General features: G+C 37.3%; 1 protein-coding gene across 3 annotated transcripts; it reads left to right on the forward strand.

The window, feature by feature from the left end:
- Positions 1 to 1,282: 1,282 nt before the first annotated feature.
- tspan5a (tetraspanin 5a) lies at positions 1,283 to 24,347 on the forward strand. 3 transcript variants are annotated; one of them, XR_001813291.3, is made up of 12 exons: positions 1,283 to 1,407; positions 1,631 to 1,756; positions 11,101 to 11,151; positions 13,170 to 13,316; positions 14,198 to 14,368; positions 15,400 to 15,525; positions 16,911 to 16,958; positions 17,435 to 17,551; positions 19,556 to 19,617; positions 20,200 to 20,300; positions 23,311 to 23,350; positions 23,435 to 24,347. XR_001813291.3 is itself a non-coding variant. In XM_017473153.3 (10 exons), exons 1-9 carry the CDS (start codon positions 1,673 to 1,675, stop codon positions 23,327 to 23,329), a joined length of 825 nt encoding a protein of 274 aa, XP_017328642.1. In that variant the 5' UTR covers positions 1,363 to 1,672; the 3' UTR covers positions 23,330 to 23,350; positions 23,435 to 24,347. The 3 variants fall into 3 exon arrangements, 1 of the variants encoding a protein (XP_017328642.1); XR_001813290.3 differs by having other exon boundaries at positions 1,362 to 1,756; positions 20,200 to 20,288; XM_017473153.3 differs by lacking the exon at positions 20,200 to 20,300 and having other exon boundaries at positions 1,363 to 1,756.
- The last annotated feature ends 399 nt before the right edge of the window (positions 24,348 to 24,746 follow it).

Here is a 24,746-nt window from a genome sequence, read left to right on the forward strand (position 1 = left end):
ACAAAGTATAGATAATCACAAGGTAAATCATAACAATTTAAATAATCGACTGGCAAAGACCAACAACTTTGCACTTAATATTCATTACTACAGTTTACACTCGAAGGCGTTGCGCGTTTTGGATTAATGATACGGCTTGTTGTCCCCCTCTGCAGGAGGGTCTCTGTTCTTCACATCTTCCTAAAGGTCCTGTGTTATACCCCTCTGCACAATAGAGCAATTGAGACTGTGGGTAGGAAGACCCTTGTTTTCAGATCTATACAATCATCCTTGCCGGGGGGAAAAACCCCCAAGAGGAACCGTCACAGAAATTCAAATGGTTCCTACTACAAATAACTTTACAAACCATCAGCTGTTAACCATTAAAACCATTACCAAATGGTTTCCATTACGTAGTAGGATTTAAGGATGTAGACATAGTATGCCACAAATAAAAGGCAACAAATTACCAGTAGAGACCCACAGAGAGCACGTTCATCTCACACCTCCAGGGTTGGGGGTTCGAGCCCCACCACAGCTCTGTGTGTGCGGACTTTGCATGTTCTCCCAGTGCTGTAAGTGTTTCCTCCAGGTACTCCGGTTTCCTCCCCCAGTCCAAAGACATGCATGGTAGGCTGATTGGCATGTCCAAAGTGTCCATAGTGTATGAATGTGTGTGAATGTGTATATGTGTATGGATTGGCACCCTGTCCAGGGTGTACCCCGCCTAGTGCCCCATGCTCCCTTCCTGGGATAGGTTCCAGGTTCCCCGTGACCCTGTAGGATAAGCGGTATAGACGATGGATGGATGTAAGTATGGATGGATGGATGGACCCACAGGGACAATTACAGTTTCCATTAAAACCAATGCAATTCCCATTATAACCAGTAAAACATAACAGATTCTATGAGGGTTTCTATTGTTTTTTCCAGCAGAGATATAATCACACTTTGCACTGACTAACCACAAATGCCTCGGGCACTGGTGTTTATCAATATATTTATTATATATAGTATATATATTTTCTTAGCTTTTTCTGCAAGATGTTTAATGCTCTCTATAAGTGTATTCTTTATTTGTAAATTGGCTCAATTACATCCTATTATATACACCATAAAGAGAGCGTAGAATTAACTTGACGCACCAACATAAAGATAAATTATTTTAAACCGAAATATTGTACTCAACACGTGAATTTTTCGACAAGACAGAAAGTTGTACAAACACGTAGGAAGTATAATCAGGCAAAAAGACAAGAGTACAGTACTTTCCCGAATGAGAAAAACACATTAGTGACGCAGTCTGTAGTCCCGCCTACAATGTTCTCGCGAGAGCACCGTCCGATTGGTCGAGATTTCGGTCCATCAAAATCAACCATGTCAAGTGTAAACGGAGCAGTGAGACAACCGTTTAGATTAACCGCAAAAGTAGGTCGATGTTTCTTGCGTTTATTATCCACAAGAAGCTTTTGACTACCAGCACGTCCTGTGTATATACATTAAAGTCGTTAATATTTAGCTGCGTCAAGAAAACAATACTGAATGATGTGTGTGTGTGGATAGTGACAGTGAGGGGAAGCTTGGTGTCTCTTTCTAGATAAAAGGCGGCGGTAATTAAGCTGAACCTGCTGCACTGGTCCTTTCATTTCAGAGCTAAGTAGCAGGAGAAGGGACTTAATGTGGACGAGCATCAATGATGACAGGAAAGCATTACAATGGACATGAAGTCAGCTGTTGCATCAAATATTTTATATTTGGATTTAACATAATATTTTGGGTAAGACCATGTTTCATTTTAACTTGATTTTCTTCTTCTTTTTCCTTCAAGGCCATGCTCGGCTGTTTGTTTGTTCAGTTGTTGTTATCCAAACGGTATGTCTTTGTGAAAGGACGACTGTGTTGTTGTTGTTGATGTTTTTACATGATAAAAATGAATTTATTTATTTTTTTTATATATTTTTTACCAATAAACACCGTCGCATCCAGCCTCCTGTTACTGATTCAGATGGGTCTGATTAAAACAAAACACGCTGATAATATTGATCCGGTTTGATTTTTATTTAGTGTACCGTCTTTTCCCTCCATTTTAAATCCCATTCTTGTACACAAACAACGGACATCTTTTCTACGTCTTTCAAAGACGTATGAAAACTTTCAATATTCTCATTTTAAACGCTTTTCCCTAGAATCGTTACATTTTTGCCAGGAGTCTATTTCCTAGCGTCCATGGAGTGTTCAGTGTGTCCAGCGTGTTTCTGTGCACAATAATAATAATCGGCTTTAACACGAGTTTAGGTTACGTAGGATCCGTACACTACTGTACTAATAGCATATATTAATAATACTGTACTAATAGCATGTATTGATAATACTGTACTAATAGCATGTATTAATAATACTGTACTAATAGCATGTATTAATAATACTGTACTAATAGCAGGTCAGCATACCAGGTGCACTTAGTAGTAAACTATAACGTACTGTTTCATATAGCAGTATTTTCTAAACTGGTCCACATTGTTGCTCTGTCTCAGCTCCTAACACGTCTAAACCGAACAATGAATAAAACAAGTGTGCTGGCGGACCCTTGTCCTAATAATAATAATAAGAATAAGAATAAAACTACGTATTATTATTATTATTATTATTATTATTATACATATATAGCCTCTTTATGTTTTTCATTCCTGACAACTTTCTTCCCATATTCCTTTCCTAACAAAAAACAGTTAATTATGCATCCTCCTGTGGTTTATTATCAACAGCTAATCTACGTTACAGAGTCAGAGATAGTAACAGTTTATTCAGTCCTCTGCTGTAAGATTAAGTGCAGTGCCACACAGAAGACTGTCTATCAACACACTTTTACTGCACAATTTAGGCTATTCTACACACTACATCAAGCCATTCATCATTTCCATTAAGGTATGTGAGGGATTTCTGTTTTCCTCCAACATTGGCCATTTTATTTAATTTTGGTTTTTTTTTTATGGTTAATTTATTATCCATGTTTTTCTATCTTATTTATTATAAAGTCCTTGTAGTGATTGCATTTGTACCTGAAATGCGCATACTGTAGATTACACTCTAATGGTATAATAGACATTATTTTACTATTTAGGTTCCACAGACAGGTATAGGTTTGCCATACTAAGATTCCACTTCAGGCTGGTGGAATAACCTTTATTGGCCTCATTCCTCCTCTAAGTGGTGACACTTCTGCTGCTGTCTGCCCTTTTTTTCCCCTGAGAGTCCTGATTAGGTTAGACAAACCTTATTAAATATTTAATTGGAGATAAAAATGCTAGGATGTAAAAATTTAAAGCTACCTTTTGGGGAAAAGCCCCCTAGCGTTTTCATAATATTTAAAATATTATGGAAAAAGTCTCCAAACTAAGTGCTCCACTAGCTTGTTCTTTCAGGTGAAAGCAGTTCTTTGGTTTTCTGATTTTCAGTTTCCTGGGTACATTTTCCCTTTATTAGAAATAAACACAAAACTACTAGGTTTGTAGCATTAAGATCTAATTCCCTGTCAGCAGGGCAAGTACCTCTGCAGTGTTACGACTGTAAATGTGTATGTAGAAGAACACTATTGGTCTCCTCTCAATGTATTCCTTATGGCTGACTGAATGATATTGCAACACTAGCAGACTTATGTGCTTGCTAATGTGTTGTACAGCCAGTTAAAGCAAAAAGCTTAGGTTTATTTAGTTTTCCAACACAAACTATGCCCTAAGTTGAAATGAATAATTGGTCCATTTGCGAATGAAGATGTTGCTTTTACTGTGATCAACCGGATTCACTGTTGGCTGGATCCAATGTGACCCTGATCAGAATAACTCGTTTACTGAAGATGAATGAATAGACGTTATCATTGAATATACATAAAATTGTAATTATAGTTCAGACATCGAGTAAGATGTATTTGTTTCCTGGCTTATGCTTTGCCCTGTCTGTATTCCATATAAAATGACCCTGGGAGCAGTTAAATGAAATGTTACTCCCACACTCCTACTGTTATTGCATTAGTTGTGACCATAACAGAGTAAATAAAGCACCTGAAATATTTTGGGAAAATAACATAATTACTTTTCATAGTTGACCAGATTGGACTTCACATTAAGTTAGAAAAATTGTGTTTGTGTGTGCACATTTATTAATTAATATGAATAAATGCTTTATCAATTTCAAAAGAATAAAAAGCCAAATAACTGAATACAATGTATGCAACAGTTTCTCTATGGTCCATATTTCTCTTGCTTTGGTTAGTAATTTTTCAGCTTTATACTTTATTCCGCTTTGATGCACTTTCTGCGTTCTGTATGCCTTCAGAGTGCGTCTCCAAACTAAGTTCTCCACTAGCTTGTTCTTTTAAATGAAAGCAGTCCTTTGTTTTTCTGAGTGACAGTTTCCTGTGTACATGATATAGGATTTCTGAGGCATGGCTCATTTTCCTTTTTGTTTCCATTTTAAGAATCTTTGCATGGGTGAAATATGAGGCTACGTTGTACAAAAGATAATTTGATAATTTGATAAAATTTACTAAGAGAAATATTCAGTCACTCTAGGTTTCATCAGGTCACAGATGCTTTCATGTGAATGGTCGATGCAGTCAGTGAACCATTGGAAATGCATAAAATGTTTTAGCGTCAAGTCTCATCAAGATAATAGATTTACAATTATCACTCTCATCAGCGCATTGTTCCTAAATATAGTTGCTCTGTTTTAAAGCTATGTCCTAAACCTAGGTGAATCCTGTGTACCACCTCAGCTTTGACTATTCCTGTTAGTTTTCCTTATTTGTATTGGTAAGCTTGAGTATTAGATTATGCATAGAGGTGCATTAAGTTCTTGCAATCATAGTAACTAGGCTACAGTAAGGAAAGCAAGCCTATAATTTAAATCTAGGCTAGTAATCCTTCTAGACAAACAGTCCTGCCAACCTCACTGAAGTACAGGAGGTGTTCAGAGTGCAATAACTGGAGGATTTGATTATGAATGTAATCCAGTAGAGAGCCCGGATAGGCCAATATGATTATAAAGTCCTCTAAAAGCTCTAAACACCATTTTAAGTTATAATACAAGACTGACAGGAGCTAATTTGGTTATATCTTTGCACACAGTTCATGCAGTACAGTATATTGAGACTACTCCTCAATAGCATTTTAGGGCATGATGTTGTTGTTGTTTCCAGACATTTAATACAGGTCTAGATGGATTAATCCAATAAAATGTTCCTGTCCCTACAGACTCTGATACAATAACACCCAAGTTTCCAACATGTAACAATGGAGGAGTTAAGAATGGATGCATAATTACTATTTATTTTTATTGCAATAAAGCTTGAATTTGGATTAATTGGGTTTTACTTGTTTATGTACAGTCAGCTCCATAAGTAGATTGCATTAGATTGCATTAGATTGTTTATTGCCATGGTGTGGAGAGTACAATTACAAAGCAAATGAAATGCAATCAGCATCTAACCAGAAGTGCAAATAGCAGTGTAGCAAGTAGAAAACAAGTGTGTGCATATATGGCAGTTTACATTAACCCACTAACCCCGTAAGGCCGAAAAACCGGCTTGCCCGTGTTTGACCTATTTCCGTAAGGAAGATATACCGGCTTGGTCGTCTATGCCAAATACCCATAAAGCCAATATAGCGGCTTTACAGTGTAAACGTTATCCCCGCAAGGCTGGTATACCGGCATTACTCTGCTATGATTCCTTACTTATTTAATTATTATTTTTTGACCAGGAAGGTTGTTGACGTCATGATGTGATTACGTCATTACGCCGTCATTATGATTTAGATGATCCAAGCATGAATGTTGTTGATAAACTTGCGGTGTAATAGTAGAACTTAACTAAATATGCCAAAGCGAAAAGCTAATCGTGTTCCAGCTAAAGTTACACCTACAATGAACACAGGTACATCTAAAATAGTGAAAAAAAATAAAACATACACAGTTACACAGGCGAGAGCAAGTATTCTAGATAGTGACAGCAGTGAAAGTTCAGGCGATGTTGAAACCGAAACTGATAGTGACACAAACTCTCATGATTCATTTTATTTGGCACTAAAATGCATTTATTCAAAGGCATGACCACGCTGATTCTCATATGGTACTTCTAAATGAGTATAAGGATTTTAGCGAGCATTTTTCGTAATTTCTCTAGTTAAGAATTGTCCTCTAAGTGGAGTAAAAACACTGAACTGCTTCATTTTCAAAGTAATATTACACAAATACATTATTTTAAGTTGTTTCAAGGCCTAAAAATTTTAAAATTAAAATGTTGATTTTGGGGCCGATTTTGGCCCGGGAACTCAGGGTTGGTGTGCTGTTTCTATGGGGAATATAGCGTTGTGGGACATAATACAAGGGGGAACTGAGGGTTAACTACCCTTCGGATGGCTACACTACAGGTGAAAAGTGTTGAGCAGTAGTGTACTACAGGCTGTTTCAGTATACTTTTTTTTTTTCCAAGTTCACTTGGCCAAATAATACAAAGCTACAGGCCTGGTGTTTGACGCACACACCATAACACTTCCTTCTGATTAAGTGTAAAAATTTTTGGCTATAAAGTAAGCAAGTTTTGAGTTGGTTAGGTTCCCATTCGCAAGCTTCCTGATTTTGCAATCACAGAAATGAACGCCAAATCAAAATCAAGCAAACTCTGCAGTATTCGGAGGAGCAGATTTGGGCCAAGACGCATCATTTGACATCAACACAGTGTGCATTCAGCCAAAGCACTCTTGTATCCACATGCCTCCAACAAGTGTACAGCTAAAAGGTCTCCTTTACCGACAAACATCACTGCAAAAGACGTCAATTCACGATGTAAAAAGCAAAAAAAAACTCTGCAAGTTGCATTGCAAATTTTGCCACAGCAAAATCAAGCATTTTTGACTGCAAGAATCACAAAAAAACTCAGCGAAATCCTGTATGGACTGATAAATGTGTAAGTACATTTACATTTATTAATTTAGCAGACGCTAAAAAAGCGATTATACAAATGAGATAATACAAGCAAAGTAGAGGTAGAGCTTATCATGCATGTCATATAACAGTTAGTCCTGGTCCAATAATTTGATTGGAAGATCAGCAGTCCAAAAGTGCTTATATTACTTAATGGGATGTTTCTCTGTATGTGTCATTCTGCTCGTCTGTGTTCGCCACGTAAAATTCCACTTCCTAGATCGAAGCCATTGCTACAATAACGTTGGGTACATCATCAGCGCACATGGCAAATGATAATTTTCAGGAATATAACATTTGACTTAAACTGTGAAAACTTGGCAGATGAAATGGAAATGAACAAATCACTGAGCTAAATAGCTCAGAGGTGTACACTGGTAATGATGTGCACTTGCTGCCTCACTCTGTAGGACACTCTTTCACATGGGATCTTAGGACATCAAAATTTTCAAGGTGTGAACTGCGCATCATTAGAGAAATAATCCCTGGTACAGCTACAGGAATTCTGGTGCTATAACTATTAAAATGGTCAGTGGTGGCTCAGTGGTTAAAGGGTTACTGATACAGGTTACAGGGTTACAGGAGTTCAAGCCCCAGCACTGCTAATCTACCACTCTTGGGCCCTTGGGCAAGGCCTTTAACCCTCAATGTCTCAGTTGTATAAATGAGATAAATGTAAGTCGCTCTGGATAAAAGCGTCTGCCAAATGCCATAAATATAATTATAATATAATATAAAATGGCTCGACGATCTGTTCTTACCGAGAAATGATGCTGAAAATGCTCAGACATGACATCCCAAATTGGTTTATGAACCAGACTTCAGACAGTTCCTGAGCTTGCGTTTCCAACTCCTTTTGTTTGGCAACACTGCAGAATGGCGTTATTGCCAGAAGAAATTCAATATCAGTTAAAAAGAACTGATCCAAACACATCGGACATTGCAAACAACCAGCAGTTGTTTGCAAAATATGCAAAAGTAAGATTGGATCTGGAGGAAACATGACAAAACCACCTCATAAGAAAGCACCCCAAAGAGTATGCCAAAAGACCGGTAACATACAGTGAGTGTAACAGCACTGCAAGCAAGAACAATGTTGTTAAACAACACTAGCAATAAAGAGGTTTGAAAATGCATTCCTTATGAGAAATCAAGTTAGCATTGGAAAGACATATACCGATCAGCCATAACATTAAAACCATTGACGGGTGACATAAATAATACTGATTATCTCATTACAATGGCACATATCTAGGGGTGGGATATATTAGGCAGCAAGTGAACAGTCAGTTCTCAAGGTTTATGCGTTGGAAGCAGGAAAAATGGGCAAACGTAATCATTTGAACGACTTTGACAAGGGCCAAATTGTGATTGCTGGACAGCTGGGTCAGAGTATTTCCAAAACACCAGGTTTTGTGTGGGGTTCCTAGTACCTACCAAAAGTGCTGCAAGGAAGGACAACCAGTGACCAGCGACAGGGTCATGAAGTCTCATTGATGCGTGAGGCTAGCTCGTCTGGTCTGATCTCACAGAAGAGCTACTGTAGCACAAATTGCAGAAGAAGTTAATGCTGGCTATAATCGAAAGATGTCAGAACACACCATGTATCTCAGCTTGCTGCATATGGGGCTGCGTAGCTGCAGACCGGTCAGAGTGCCCATGCTGACCCCTGTCCCCCACCAAAAGCACCTACAATGGGCACCTGAGCACCAGAACTGGACCATAGACCAATGGAAGAAAATGGTTTTAATGTACATGTTTATAAGCATAGATTTATAATGCCCATTAGCATTCCAGAAGGTGAATGAGAGTGAATGTGCGAAATATGTGAGTAAAATATGTTTTTATTTGCTGATTTTTCACATCTACTTGTACTGTAGGGACAAAAATACTAAATGAGGATTTAGTTTTTTACTTGTTTCATATTCTTAAATATCAGAAACTTAATAGATATTTGTGATAAGCTCATAGCCCTGTTAGTCAATTCTAAACTTCAGATGTTTCATTTCTGAGCGAGCAGTGAACATTTTGGATTTTGAACTTTTGGTGAGCTAAAAAAAGACCTCAGCAAACAAAAGGGCCCGTTTGCACTTACTCCCTGCATACACTGTTTAAATTATGAGCAGATTTCTGATCATATTCAGCTTGGAAATATGAATAGAAATTTAGTGACTCGTTCTCTGGCTATGCGTAGTCCCCTTGCTCAGTATTATAGACTTATATCTCTCATTCAATCCCTCTGTGTCTGCCTCTGGCTCTCTCTGACTGTTTGGTTGCTTTATCGCTGGGACTTCTAAGCAGTCAAATATCCGGCCTTCTGAGAAATGCTGAATGCTTCTTGTTTTCCCCTTGATGGCCCACTTGTCCCACTTCAGTCACATATAGGGATGCAGTACAAGTGTACTGGATCACTACAACAATGTATACCACCTAATATAATAAAAAATCATGTCAGGTCAAATGTGTTCATAATGGAAGTAGCAGAATAAGTGTTCATGTTATGCTGTATTGCCATAATGTCTGTATTCACAAAGGCATATATTAACATTTTACTAAAAGAATAAGGTATTGAACAGTATTTCATTTAACTCTATAAAAGCTAATTATATCCCGAATTCCAGTGCAAGAGCTGTCCTTCACTCTGCAGCCACTAGTTGGACAGACACATGTATTTAATGTTTTTAGATCAAATCTGTGTAGTGTGGTTAACTCCTACTTTCTGTATGAATGTCAGAAATGTTAATGCTTGAAACAAAACTGACACAATGACTGCTACAGGCCTTGCCTTACTAACAGCATCAGATTACCAACAACATTAAACACACTGACCCACTGTACTGAGTGCAGTGTTAAAGTATGATTGTTCTCAGTATTAGACCAGGTGTACGTACATTGAGTTCTGATTGATGTGATGGAGAAAAAGTGTATATATTTGCTTTGAAAGACCCTGCAGCTATATTTATTATGAAAGACAAACTTTGTTAAAAGCCTGGTTATTGTTTGGTGCCTGTTTGAACCAGATAGTTTCAGGAGCTTTCCTGATCTCATATCGTAATGTATGAACTACACTATATGTTTGTGGACACCTGACTATCTCACCCAAATGTGGTTCTTCTCCAAACTGTTGCCACAAAGGTGGAAGCATAGAATTGTATAGAATGTCTTTGTATGCTGTAGCATGAACATTTCCCTTCACTGGAACTAAGGGACCCAAACCTTTTTCATCATGCCTCTGTGTACAAAGCTACGTCCATAAGGACATGGTTTGCTAATGTTGGTGTGGAAGAACTCGAGTTACCTTTGGGATGAATTGGCATTCCACCAGGCCTTCTTACTTGGCATCAATGCCTGACCTTACTAAGGCCCTTGTGGCTGAATGGAAACAAATCCCCATGGCCAAGCTCCAAAATCTAGTGAAAAGCCTTGTTGGAGGAGTGGAGGTTGTTCTAGCAGCAAAGTGGGGAATAATTCCATGTCAATCCCCGTGGATTTGGAATGGGCATGTATTAGTATGATGGTAAGGTGTCCACATACTTTTGTCCGTACAGTAGTGTGTATATCGTATCATGGGGACTACTCTTGAACTCTGAATGCAGGATTTCTGTTAAAGATATAATAATATAATATATAATAATATCTATAAAGTTAAAATGATCCCTGAATGCCTTTTTACATTTATTTCAATAACAGAGCCTTTTTTTTTTTTTTAAATATATATATTGTTGATAGATTATTTTGACTCAAACAGAACCTATGGATTAGAATTTTTATGTTGGTCTTACAGGGTGTAAATGTGTTCAGAAGTCTTGCATTGACTCCCCTGAGATGACAGTTACCGCACTGCACTGTTACAAATGATCATAAATTCAGTACTCTTTCACACTCACTGACCCCTGGTGTCATTTCCTGTTTCTGCTTTATATGTTAGGAAATGAGTAATGAGATTTAATTTATTTATTTATTTATTTTTAAAGTGGAGTGAGAGTCAAGATTTGTTAGATTTTTCTAACATAGAGGGATGTTAAATTAAATTTATCCAGGTGAAATGCCGAACACATGGTGAATATTAGAATAAAGTGTTATTCTACAATAAATAAGCTTGAATTATGAATGAATTACTGAACTTTTCTTCTGTTTTTTTAGTTACTGGGGTTGGCCTTCCTGGGGATTGGACTATGGGCTTGGAATGAGAAGGTGAGAAAGTGTCAAATACACATTCGCTGGAGTTATGTTAAGTCAAATCTACTGAAAAGGTGTTCATCTTCCAAGATGAAAGTAGTGTTGAGAACCAGTAAAATGGAACTAAGTCATTAAAGGTGAAATTTCAGTGTGCATTCAGGTACTGCATAGAAACTAACTAAACATCCATTATTAGGAGATCACAAATTCAAATTCCAATAATGCCACAGGCTTCTGTAGCCATGGGTCTGAGAGAGCTTGTTGTAAATGCTTCTCAGAGTGAGAAGAATAGTCTTCCTCTTTGTTCTGTTTGTTTCCTGTTTATTATTTGTCTCTTTGAGGGAACATTTTGAACCCTTCAAACAAAAGGCTTTAAGAGGACTCCAAGGAGAATGGTTTTAGGGAGCTAGTATGAATCCTTAAATAAGGTTGAGGGTTAAGGAACTATTTTAGTGGTGTAGTTGGTGTGCTGATTTTTATTCAGGTAGCGGGTGGGAATTGCCATTGATTAGTGTGATTACGTTGACTAAATTGGGAGAAAAATGCACAAATAATTTTACTGATAATTCTTAATGTAAGTCTTCATTTGACCCAGCAGGGGTGTCAAACACTTCTCAGTTTGAAGTGAGTACCTTTCTACAGCAGTGTCATTCATTCAGATGCACCTCTTGAGTAAGGTCAATTTGTGCTATCTTCATCAGTGTTTGCTAACCCAGAGTGGGTATGATGAGAGACCTCAGTTTTTCGAGTGTTGTATACAGTACCTAAAAGAGCTGGATATTAACCAGAGTGTGCAGAGTTAGCACTATAGCAGAATGTGTCACATCTCTGTACACAGTCTTTAAGTGGTATATATTTTAGTCTTTTTTCTAAAACATATACCACAATTCAAGACAATGCATCTAAAGTACTTCTATTTAGGTAATTTGATTGTCCTCAGTTGTCTCACAACTTGTATCTCACATTCAAATGCATTGCCTCACATTTTTACAGATTAGTACACTGTGTAGCCTGGGGAGGATGTACAGTAACTAAAGATAAGTACAGGCTCTGAAGGCACAGAGGACACCGCCGTAATTTATGAAATCTGTGTTCATGTAAGAGAACCAGATATTCATGTTGGTAAGGTTGGCTTGGCCTGCTCTCAGCAGAGAGCATAACTGAATCAAAGCCAATAGCACACTGACGTTTTTTTTTTTGTTTTTTTTTTTATACACAAATAAAAACATACAGAACATTTTATTCTATTTTATTACATTTATCAAAACCCAAATGATGTTCCCTATGCTGTAGACTAGGGCCTTTACATAAATGACCATGTGTTAGCTTACATCTCAGTTGACCTCCCACTTCCTTTCCTCTGTTTACAGTTGGCATTAACATCTGTCTCTGTTGGACAGCACTAAGTACAGGATGTTTGGCACATTTCAATACTGCTTCTTTAAGAAATGCTATATAATATTGTTTTTGAATATTACAAGTTGCAGTGTTGGACTTGGCGATTGGAAGGAGTATATTTAGAGTTTGGCAGTGTAAGTTCAGCTTCCAGATGTTACTGTTAAAGCAAGCATTATACTGTTGAACTATAAAGCTGTCAAGTCACATTTTTGAATTCCCCGAACATCGACAGCACAGGCCTATCCTCTCCCTACACAGTTATTAAGGTGTGACTGCAAGAAAGTTTTACTTTCTTTTTTGTGGAAGAGCAGTTCCTCAATGGTGGTGGTGTTAAAAGCAAATGAAGCATGATTAGTAGAGCAAAAGTTCCACAGCCTTCCACTGATTGTATGAGTAGCTTTTATTGACCGATCACTTCAGTCACAACAGTTTAATTAAGAAATGCCATGCGACAGCTAAATATGTATGTGTGTGTATATATATATATATATATATATATATATATATATATATATATATATATATGTGCTTGTTTTGAACTGATATTGTGTTTTGGCACTTTCTGGTAAACTCTTTTGTCTCAGAGCTTAATAGTATTCAACTGAATAGGGCCTAACTCTGTCTCTGTCTGTCAGGGTGTGCTCTCAAACATCTCCTCCATCACTGATTTGGGTGGGTTTGACCCTGTCTGGCTGTTTCTAGTGGTGGGTGGTGTGATGTTTATCCTGGGTTTTGCTGGTTGCATCGGAGCTCTGAGAGAGAACACCGTCCTCCTCAAATTTGTGAGTCTGTGTTTTCAGAAGGAAAACCCTTTTTAAACGGTCAACGGTGAAAGACACCTTTATTCAAATAGTCAGATACTATTGATATAATACTCCAGAATTATTGGCACCCCTAAAGTGTTTATTGTACTGCCCTCAGTCTCCAACAGACAAACCTCTGTTGTCTTTTAACTAAGTTCTGTTTCTGATGTATGTTCTAAAATCTGCCATCCACCACAATGGGCTAATAATGGATATTAAAAAAAAAAATACAAAAGCACTTCAAAACATTGCAAGACATTGGGGCTTGTGTAAAGATTGATGCCATTTGTGAATTTCACTATATTTCAGCCCAAAACTTAGTTAAGATTAAGACTTGGCCATATATAGTACCGTGAATATCTCCAAGCATACACTCAAATCAATAGAGAAATGATTGTGGAGACACAATCACTGTTTTGCAACAGACAACTCCATCTCTAGATCTGAACACTAATTCAGACCACTGTCTTGAAAGAAAGAGGACAGTTCACTTGCAAAAAACAAAGAATATAAAGAAGTTTGAAATGTTCTGAATGAAAGTGTCCAAGATCCATTTATTAAAGTGTAATTAACTTTGTAAGATGCTACGATTATTAAAATAAATTAATACAGGATACCTATATTGAAGTATGACTCATTGCATCCAAGTTTTTTTTTTTTTTAGCTCATTTTTTATAAAGGGTGCCAGTAATTCTGTCAATTTTCCTAGTCCATTTCAGTTATCTTATGCAGCAGTCTTCTATATCATGTAGCAACATCTGTTATTTTAGTGTCTCAAGATTATTTGGGGGGGGGTTAAGTCTTTACTTGAACTAATAATAATAATTTCTCCTGTGTTCTTGCTTCTTGGCCCACTCTAGTTTTCTGTGTTCCTGGGGATTATATTCTTCCTGGAACTGACAGCTGGGATTCTTGCCTTTGTCTTTAAGGACTGGCTCAAAGACCAGCTTCAGTTCTTCATTAACAACAACATCAGAGCCTATAGAGATGATATTGACCTACAAAACCTTATCGACTTCACTCAGGAATATGTAAGTGGGAAAGTGTGACGTGTTTATTGCATGACATAGTAAAAGGAAAAAGAAAGATGAAAATAGAAAAATAATCGTGAAACCTCAAAAGAGTGAATGTTGCTTGATGAGAGAGTAGATGTGACAGAAATAAGGAGGGGGAAAAAGAGAGGAAGATTAGGACAAACATTATAGACAACACAATTGCTGCATCTCCATTCTCAAAGTCAGTGTGTGGAGCCAGTTAACATAACAGTCTGCTCTACATCATGCTGTCTCTAATAGGCAGAATCCCCACAATGCAGCACTTATTTATTTTCTGTATTACTCTTTTATTTAGCTGACAGGATCATCATAGCAGGCTGCTGAAGCTTGTCTATTTCACAGAATTGAAACATTAGGAGAGATTTTTTGGCAGACAAGCCACCTTAGGAAAATGGACGCTCGCAATAGTAATTTGTAAATGACTTGTATTTGCGCAATGGATTTCAGTGCATTTTGAATGCTGCATTGTTTCCACTTTATACTACAGACATGCAGTCCTACAACTGAAGTGTAAAACAAATGCATGTTTCATCGTTTGAAAGTTTTAGGACCTTTAGGTGTGCCAGGTCAGCTTCTCGCATCTAATTCAGCCCAGGAATCTAATTCAGTTTTGTAGTTTAGCCAAACCTGACCCTTTCACAGAGATGACCAAGCACTCTGTATTAGCATAAGCTAACATAGCAATTGATTTAGGTGAAATAATTTTAGAAGTATATAACAGAATATTAGAGATAAACTGATAGTGGAGCCATTATATTCACAATGAGAGAATTTTTTGCTGGTATGTCCCTTAATTTTTTTTCCTTCCATTCTTGCTGATCAATTTACAGCAAAACCACTGTGATACTTCATGCTTAAAAGTGACTCCTACTCGTCCCTAAGATCTTCTTTCCTTAAATAGACTACTAAGGTTATTTAAAGAGTGATTCACTGAAGCATTCTATAGACCAGCTCAGATCCAGTGGAAGTAAGACCTGAAAGAACATGTTATAATCTCATGTGTGCAGTGGGAATGCTGTGGGGCTTTTAAAGCCAGTGATTGGGATCTCAACATCTACTTCAACTGCACAGACACCAACCCCAGCCGAGAGAAGTGTGGCGTTCCCTTCTCCTGCTGCACCAAGGACCCAGCGGTAAGAGAGAAATGAGGGAAAACATAGATAAAATGGATCTCAGTAAGAGCATGGTTTTAACAGGTTGTATTTGATTTGCTTTTAATAGTTTTATTATGAAAACATTTTTTTTTCATGTATATAACAACACAGACCTTTTACAGTACAATCTCTTTAAGTTAGTGCAGCTACTTGTAGCTACCTAAGCCCATCACATGACCGCTAGCAACCAGGCAGTGTGAAGACTAGCATGCGCTTCCTGAGAGAGATGTTCATCCAGTCACTACATCTTTTCAAACTACTGCTCATGATGCAAAAGTCAGTCAGAAATAAGCTCTAACTGCCCTCTTCCGCATGCATGATCGGCTAGTGTTGCTATGATTGACAAGGAGAGAGAGTAATGCCATCACTCGCACATAGAGAGCAGAGCCAGAAGCATTTTTTCTCTCTTAGACTCCCAGCTGTGGCTGGCTGTGGCACCACTGGGATTCAGACTCATGATCTTTCAAAGGCTAGGACAAGTTGTTTTTCTGTTGTGCCACTCAGGAGCCCATTGTAGTGTTTTAATAGTACAAGCTGGCAACAGAGATTTAAACTAGACAAGTTACGAGATGACGAGTTCTCAGGTATTCCAACAGATAGAGTCTGATCTTACTGATATTACACCGGGCAAACTTGCACGATCAACATCATTATTTTCAGTTGAAGAAGTTTTGTCTTCCAAAGGTAAAGTGGATCTTTTATCCAAGCTGAAATGCTGAGGTTAGACTGAGGTCTCCTCTGGGGGAGGACATGTAGAGCTGATTTTCTTCAGCAAAGTACTGATAAACTGTGAGACTGCATGACCTTTCCCAAAGAGGTGGTGCATGGTGAAATAAGGAGAGGGCCAAGCCTAGATCCTTGTGGTACACCAGTCATCATGTGATATGGCTTGGACTGTTTGTCTCTACACAAAACTTCGTGGGACTCAAATCTCCAAGTGGAGCTCCTGTGATGCTGAGAGTTAATGGAATGATCAGGAGAATCTGATGGCTGATGGTTTGCAGTATCAGATTCCAATAAATAATTGTAAAAAAAAAAAAAAAAACTTCAGGGGGTATTTAAAGTAAAGAGCATTAATTATAATATGCCATAAGCTATCAATCTTTTATTATTTAATAAGCTGTAACTCATCATAATTTCTAGTTAAACAGGAAAACAAATCTAGGATTTGCAATCTGCAATTCTTTTCAGTAAACACAGAAGATAAAAGAAAGTGCAGTGTTCGAAAAGCATTTTCTATAAGCAGAAGCATTTTTATCCAGCTTAACCAGTCCACATGGACCACAGTACTGTTTTCTTTGTCTATTCTAAAGAATCATTGCAATAGAGGAACTATTATTTATACCGTGCTTCGTGTATTTTAGGAGGATGTCATCAACACACAATGCGGATATGATGTCCGATCTAAATTGGTATGTTGATCTGTTCTCTTCTTTTTCAGTCCTTTCGTCAAATATCATGTTCAGGAGAATGAAGTCACATTATATGGCACAATAGAAAACATTTCTACTGTAGTAAAGTATCCTGAATGAAAAGAACTTTCTCATGCTTAACTCCTGATTAAAGGTGTATTTTTGCCTCCTACTTGTTTTCTTATTATTTAAAAAAAAAACAATACCAAAACTGAAAGTATGATGCAGATGTGGTGTAAGTAAATATTCAAAAATTGCACAGTGGGCATGAGGAGCCCCCTACAGGTCATGAATCATAACACAGATTCATTATATGGCCTGCAAACGAAACAAAATAAATGAACACTGTACTGCTTTTTTTTTATCATAGGCTACTATGAACATAAGAGAGTCAATAGTTCTGAGAGAAATCTGATAGAGTAGTATGTAATAAATGTAATCTTCCTTAAGATCATTGTATTTATTTGTTTCTATAGGAAGCTGAACAGAAGACAGTCATATATTTGAAGGGCTGTGTGCCTCAGTTTGAGAAGTGGTTACATGACAACCTGACAGTAGTAGCAGGCATCTTTATAGGAATTGCACTGCTACAGGTAAAGTTCATTAACCCTTCCATGTTTGTTTATAGATAACACTTTTCACCTTCTCTGCTTCTTACTTCTTACAAATATAAATTCCTTAATTGTCATTTGTATAAGTAAAAGGAGATTCAGTGCACTGTTCCCCATCAAGCTATGTTATCTTCACTATATGGCCAAAAGTCTGTGGACATCTGATCTTTACACCCATATGTGGTTCTTCCCCAAACTGTTACCACAAAGCACACAATTGTGTATAATGTCTATCATGATTTTCCTTCACTGGAATTAAGTGGCCCAAACATGTTCCAACATGACAATGCCCCTGTGCAGAAAGCGTGAGGTCCATGAAGACATAGTTTGTGAATTTAGGGATGGAAGAACTCCAGTGTTCTGCACAGAGCCCTGACCTCAACCACACTGTGAACACCTTTGGGATGAACTGAAACCCCAACTACATGTCAGGCCTTCTTGCCTGACATCATTGCCCAACATTACTAATGCTCTTGTGGCTGAATGGACAAATCCCCACAGCCATGCTACAAAATCTAGTGGAAAGCCTTCCCTGAATAGTCACATTATATGGCACAATAGAAAAGATTTCTACTATAGTAACGTATCCTGATTGAAAATAATTTTCTCATGCTTAACTCCTGATTAAAGGGGTCTTATTGCCTCCTATCTGTTTTCTTATTATTTATCAGTTGGGCGGAAAAAACAATGCCAAAACTGAAAGTATGATGCAGATATGGTGTAAGTAAATAATCAAATATTACTCAGTGAGTGTCACAATTAACTATTACACAGAGGAGCCCTCTGCAGGTCATGAATTGTAACACGGATTCATTATATTGCCTGCGCACCAAACAAAATAAATGAATATCAGAGGTTATTAAAACAACAAAAGGGGATTAAATCTGGATAGTGTGTATGTATGTGTTATTTATATTTATATTTATATATATATATATATATATATATATATATATATATATATATATATATATATATATATAAAATATATATATATATATATATAAATATGCATTGTGTGTGAGTACACTGTGTGGAAGTCTTAGGCATATGCAAAGGATGTAGAGCACAGATGCCTTCAAACATAATGAAATTTAATGTTTCTCAATTTAAATACTATAAAGAGCAGTAAACTGTAATGAATGAAACAAGGGTAATATTTGGTGTGTAATATGCGGCCGTCTGTCCGAAATGGACCTTTCAACAGGATAATGATGGGCAGCTTGAGGGAAACATGAATTCTGCTCTCTATCAGAAAATCCTAAAGGAGAATGTCTGGTCTTCAGTCCGTAATTTGAAACTCAAGCTCAACTGGATTATGCAACAAGACAATTATCCAAAGCATAGGAGTAAATCCTAGTCCTATAAATAAGTTAAAGACTGATCTCCAGTTCTCAGAAGCGTTTGGTTGCGGTTATTGCTGCTGAAGGGGGCAGTTAGTTTTCACATTGGTGATGGGTGTTGGATTTTTTTTTTTTGCTTCAATTTAAATGAATAAATAAATAAATAAACAGAATGAAACTGTATTGTGTGTTTACTCAGGTTGACTTTGTTTTATGTTGAATTTCATTTGAAGATCTAAAAATATTTAGTATGAGATGTACACAAACACAGATGAAATGAGGATGGGGACAAATACTTTTTCACAGCACTGTATATTAAATGACAATATTGTGCACATATATTTTGTGCAAATGTGTATAAGGTCATTTTGTGCAAATCTACAGTGTGCAGTATGTGAGGTCTTCATGGGAAAGTAGTACAAATAAAATATCAGTATGACGTGGTGCCATAGTCTAATTAGTATTGTGGATCAAGTAGCATTGTCCTGGAGTGTATTTATTTACCTCTCTAATCATTTCTTTTCATTTCTAATCATTTCTCTGATCATTTATTTTCTGTATTGTATACAGGATAATATACAAATGTGGGTTTTTTTGGTATATTGTTTATGTAAGATGATAAAGTTGTCTAAATGTTTGGCAGATCTTTGGAATATGCCTGGCCCAAAATCTAGTGAGTGATATTGAAGCTGTGCGGGTGAGCTGGTAAGTGACCTGATCAAGCTGATGAAGTGTAAATTAGTCAAGATCTCTATCTGCTTTGCTTCTGCATGCTGCATTTGCAACACACTGCATGCTGACCCTGTACCCTTCTGCATGCATAGACATTCAGAATTGACAAAGTACAAAAAAAAAAAAAGAGATAAGCGTGCTGGAGGCTTTTGAGTATGTGGACAATATAAGGAAGTTAATAGAATACAATATAAGTTAAGATGAGAATAAGCCTGCTTTTGCATTTTCTTTATATTACTACTTAATTAAAGTAATTAAGTACATAATTAAAAGTACCTGTGCTTGGCTTTATATTAGCATAATTAATCTCTGATGCAATGGTCATTCATTATTTATTTTTATGTAAGAAATTTTGTAAATACTGTATTGCAGACACCATTCGGTTCTTATTATTGTCATCCATTACAACACCTTTAAAAATTTAACCAAGCTGATAAACACGGTATCCCCATGACCATGAGAATGTACCAGCATGTGTCAGAGTGTGACTCACTACCATGACCATTGCTATGCCAACTCGCCTCACCACTTCACTTCTCCTCATGCTTCCATCAGGGTGCCGCCCCCCTCCTTCGCTGCCCACCGCCCCCCGTACAACTCCAGCAAGAAAGCCTCAGTGTACTTGTGAGGGAGGTGCTCACCTGGTGGGTGCAAATGTAGGCCACTTTATAATTTTTACCCTTCATCTTTAGCTAGATTCCCTTAGACATGGACAGCCCTGCAAGACTCTCCCTTCCCTACTCTCTTGTACAGTGTGGGAACATTTTAATTAACTTAGCAGTAGTCAGTCTTTTGTGTCAGGCACAATTAGTAATCAAACCTTTCAGGAATGTAAGGTTTGTGATATCAGACAATTAAAAGACTTCAACATGACCAGATTTGATTCAGTTTCATTTGCAGGTCATTGTGCTAATTCCTTGTACAACCTACATCCTAATACAGTATGCATTCCTTGCATTAATGTAAGCTTGTTTTCTCCATTCCTAAGAATAATGTTTAAATATAGGTTCATAATCTAAGCCTCCCAGCCTGCTCAACATGTATTCTTAAATTGTCAGGTTCCACAGACTTGCGTTAAGGCCTTACTTTAACACCAGTCTTCATTGATCTAGTACTGCACCACTGCCTATGTATTGAAACAATAATAATATAATAATAATATAATGATAATGGTGGATTGTAACAAAATGAACTATCACAGACCACCTGACTGTGCTTCACTGCCCCATTTTGAGGGACCACTGATCTCGACTCACGTGTTCCTAGTAGGTGATGTCTGAATGCAGTACATTTTAATGTATTCTCCTCCTCTGCATTTTGTTTATCTCTGTTCTGATGGCTCATGATGCTGCATGAGCCATCATACTACACTTCATTGAGCATTTTGATACCCTGATGTCTCTCTCTGTCTCTGTCTCTGTCTCTCTCTCTCTCTCTCTCTCTCTCTCTCTCTCTCTCTCTCTGTCTCTCTCTGTCTCTCTCTGTCTCTCTCTCTCTCTCTCTCTCTCTCTCTCTCTCTCTCTCTCTCTCTCTCTCTCTCTCTCTCTGCCTGTTAGAAGCTGGCTTGCTTTGCTAAGTCTTCCTTGCAAGTCCATATAAATATGGGTGTTTTCTCATGAACCCTCTTTTTATATGTATTACAGTGTAGTACGTAATTATTTGAACAGTGATTTTTTTGTTGTTGTTTTAGCTTTTTACTCCAGCACACTGGATCTGAAACAGTGACCGTTAGGCTAAGGAAAAGTCAGCTCACTATTTGTAATATTTGGTGAGGTTCTCCTCATACACCAGCAGCTGCCAATAAAATAGGAAGGAAAACAAATAGTTGTGTTCAGTTATGTTGCCTGGCAATTCAGAAAGCTCTTGAACATTCAGGTGCTCCAGCCTAGTAGCTGATTGGAGTTTCAAAACCGTTAGCTATGGCTAACTTTCACCAGAGTTTCTGACTATCCCTTAAGGTGCCGAATGTGAAGTGTAAATTTGAGGGTATTGGGTAAACCATTCGGTAATCACAGCTGTTTATGCACAGTAGCATCACATGAAGGTACGGCACAAGGAACTGCACAACTGAACAAACTTAAATTAGCATTTTTAATCTCTTGGTTGCCAGAAATCTTTGACCCTATATCAGCTCTTCTCTGGTGCTTGTTCAACTTGTAATGCAGCTATTTCGCATTTCTGCTCGTTTCAGTAGCTTCTTGCTTTCAGTAAGTGAAATAAGCTCAGTGGAGGTCTGCTCTGATCATCCTTATCTTGCCTGTTTATTTGTCCCTGAAATCTAAAGGCATTTCAACTCTCGTTATTCTCCTGTTGCTGGTAAATTTTTTGCACATTCTACATCCTGGAGAGCTTAGCTGAACTGTTCAGTAAATTTGCTACATTTGTGAAAGTAGTCCTCAGTGATTCACCACTGTGGTCATCTTCTTGCTAAACTTATCATTGAATTTTTGCTTAACAATCTAAACAGATCGTGTATTAAAAGGGTCACAAGTTCACATGGTTCACACAATATTAGATGTGCATACTTATAGGATAACATTCATATTGTATAATCTTTTTTCTTTTCCACATGTGCTGGAATACAGAGCCAAAAACTGCAGCATGTGCATACACTGTCTGATGCTTAAAAGCAGCAAAATTCCTGAAAGTTCTTGATTGTGTACAGTGCATTCAGAAAGTATTTCAGCTGTACTTTAAAATGGATTTAAATTAATGTTATTAATGTTATCAGTTTGCCAAACATAATTAAGCAGGATTTCACACAACATAACCTGAAACCTGTCAAAGTTACACAAGTATAAAGAGCCTTTGCTGTGACACTTGAAATTCAGGTGCATCCTGATCATGTTTCTACGGCCTAAATTAAAGCTGGACTGTGGTAAATTCAGTTAAATGACCACAATTTAGAAGGACCTCTGTCTGTATAATGCCCTCACAAACAGAATTAATGTTCAAGATATTATTGTGTCAAGTCATAGACCTGGGGAAGGAAAATGTAGAATTTCCACAGCTTGAAAGATCCCAAAGAACACAGCTGTTGACCCAAACTCCAGAGGGTCTGTGTGGGGATGAGCGAACCTGCTGGAAGGACAACCATCTCTGCAGCATTTCTATGCAGACAGATGGCACGTGCCATAAAAGGCACTTGACGATTCCCATGGTGTTTTCCAAAAAGATACCTAATGGACTCTCGGGCCATAAGAAACAAGAAATAAGAAACTACAACCACAGCCATTTCAGAATCTGTTTGATTGTAGTTATATTCAGGTCTTCATATGTATTAGTCTCAGTGATCAAAGGATTCCCATAATGCACTGCAAGCCAACATCAGTTTAAACAGTGTGCAATTTTGGTTCATCAATCCAATAACTGTGTAACAATAAGCATAGTGTAATACAGCCATCATTACTATAGCCAGAGGTCACATTTAATATTATCTAGCACAAACATAGGAGATTTTTTATTTTTTCCTCTCATCTCTTGAGCATTTGGAATAAACCATTTAAATCTGGCCTACAGTTTACCTGCACTTGTACCAAATATGAGCAAACCAGCATAACAACACCTCTCCTGCAACGTGTTGATCAGCTGACTGATGTGAGGCAGATGACAAACACCTTTGATTAACTCTCATACTCTTCATGTGTTCTCTTTTGTCTTGTTCAGTTTGTTCACCGGAAGATAATGTTCCTTCAGACATTCACAGGTAATTGACAGTACTAAATGGACTTTTACACTTAGAACTATCTTCACTGTTAAAACCTAACTTTTTTTTTCCCCCCACCTACAGGACTCGTGAGTAATGGTGCCAGCAACAGAACCCAATATGCACAGTTCACATGTGTGTACAGATGTGATCTACACAATCATATTTTATTGTGTGAATACAAATCTTTCTAAAGTATTTCACATGCCGGACACCTGTGTATTAAATGTAAATGTATGGCTGTGTGAGTGTGTGTCTTGAGATGTTTCACAATTAGAATTCACTACATCTCTTATGTTCCAGTTTTTCTTTTTCTTTCCAGTTCACACTGTTTCATAAAGAGACATATACAGACATTATTACACTGAGGAAACTATTTTGGTCCAGTTTGTGGACACTGACTTCTTATTTCATTTTCATCACATTTGCATGTTTAACACATTTAAATTTTGATAACCACTTGGTTATGTCCTAATATCTCAAAAGGTATGTACTTGTTCTTTATCAAGTGAAAGTCCATAATCTTTAGTGAACAACCTCTGACACCAGCAGAACGTACCATGAAAATAGTGTCAAGTGATTTATAAACAAAAATCTAAAAGTTCAGAGGTCATGGCTGTAATATATTAGTATATATTAATAGTAGAGAATGGCTCTGAAGGATTAAGATAAATTAAAAATTTAATTCAATACACTTCAAAAAGTATTCTGTACACACGTTCTATAAAAGCCAAGTATTTTTAGAGTGGTTTCATAAGTGGTTTTCGATGGGAAAAAAAATAATACAATCTATTTAAGCAGCCAAATGGAATTAATGAGGGATGAACAAAAATCTGTACTGTTAACTGTAAGGATGTAAAATGTGTAAGGGAATGTTTTTCTAACGCAGGCTTATTGTAATCATATGAACTAATATTGGAGGACAGAATGTGATAAACTCTTGATTCTGTGCTATACTCACCCATTTTATGAAATAAACAAAACCTTTTTCACCTGCTGACATTGTGTCCCACATTAAAGATGAGGATGGGATTGTGCATGTAGTTAAACTGGTGACAGCATCAGCATCATCATCATCATCATCATCATCATAATAATAATAATAATAATAATAATATTGAGAATTCGCTTAGTCTATCAGGTATGCAGGTGTGAGTAATGCCTTTATGGGAAATAAGTGAAAATCGGTTTATTGTGGTTCTTTAAGGGTTTTTTTGTTGTTGTTTTTTTTCCTCTCTTAACAATGACTAGTTTTACATGCACATCAAATTCCATTTGAGGTCTATATTCTGGTTGCAGCCAAATTCCGAATACGATGTTTATATGCGTACAGGCATCAGAATATTCCTGTATACATAGTTGTTGTACTCCGGTTTCCTCCCCCAGTCCAAAGACA

Source organism: Ictalurus punctatus, chromosome 7 (assembly GCF_001660625.3).
Source record: "Ictalurus punctatus breed USDA103 chromosome 7, Coco_2.0, whole genome shotgun sequence".
NCBI lineage: Eukaryota > Metazoa > Chordata > Actinopteri > Siluriformes > Ictaluridae > Ictalurus > Ictalurus punctatus.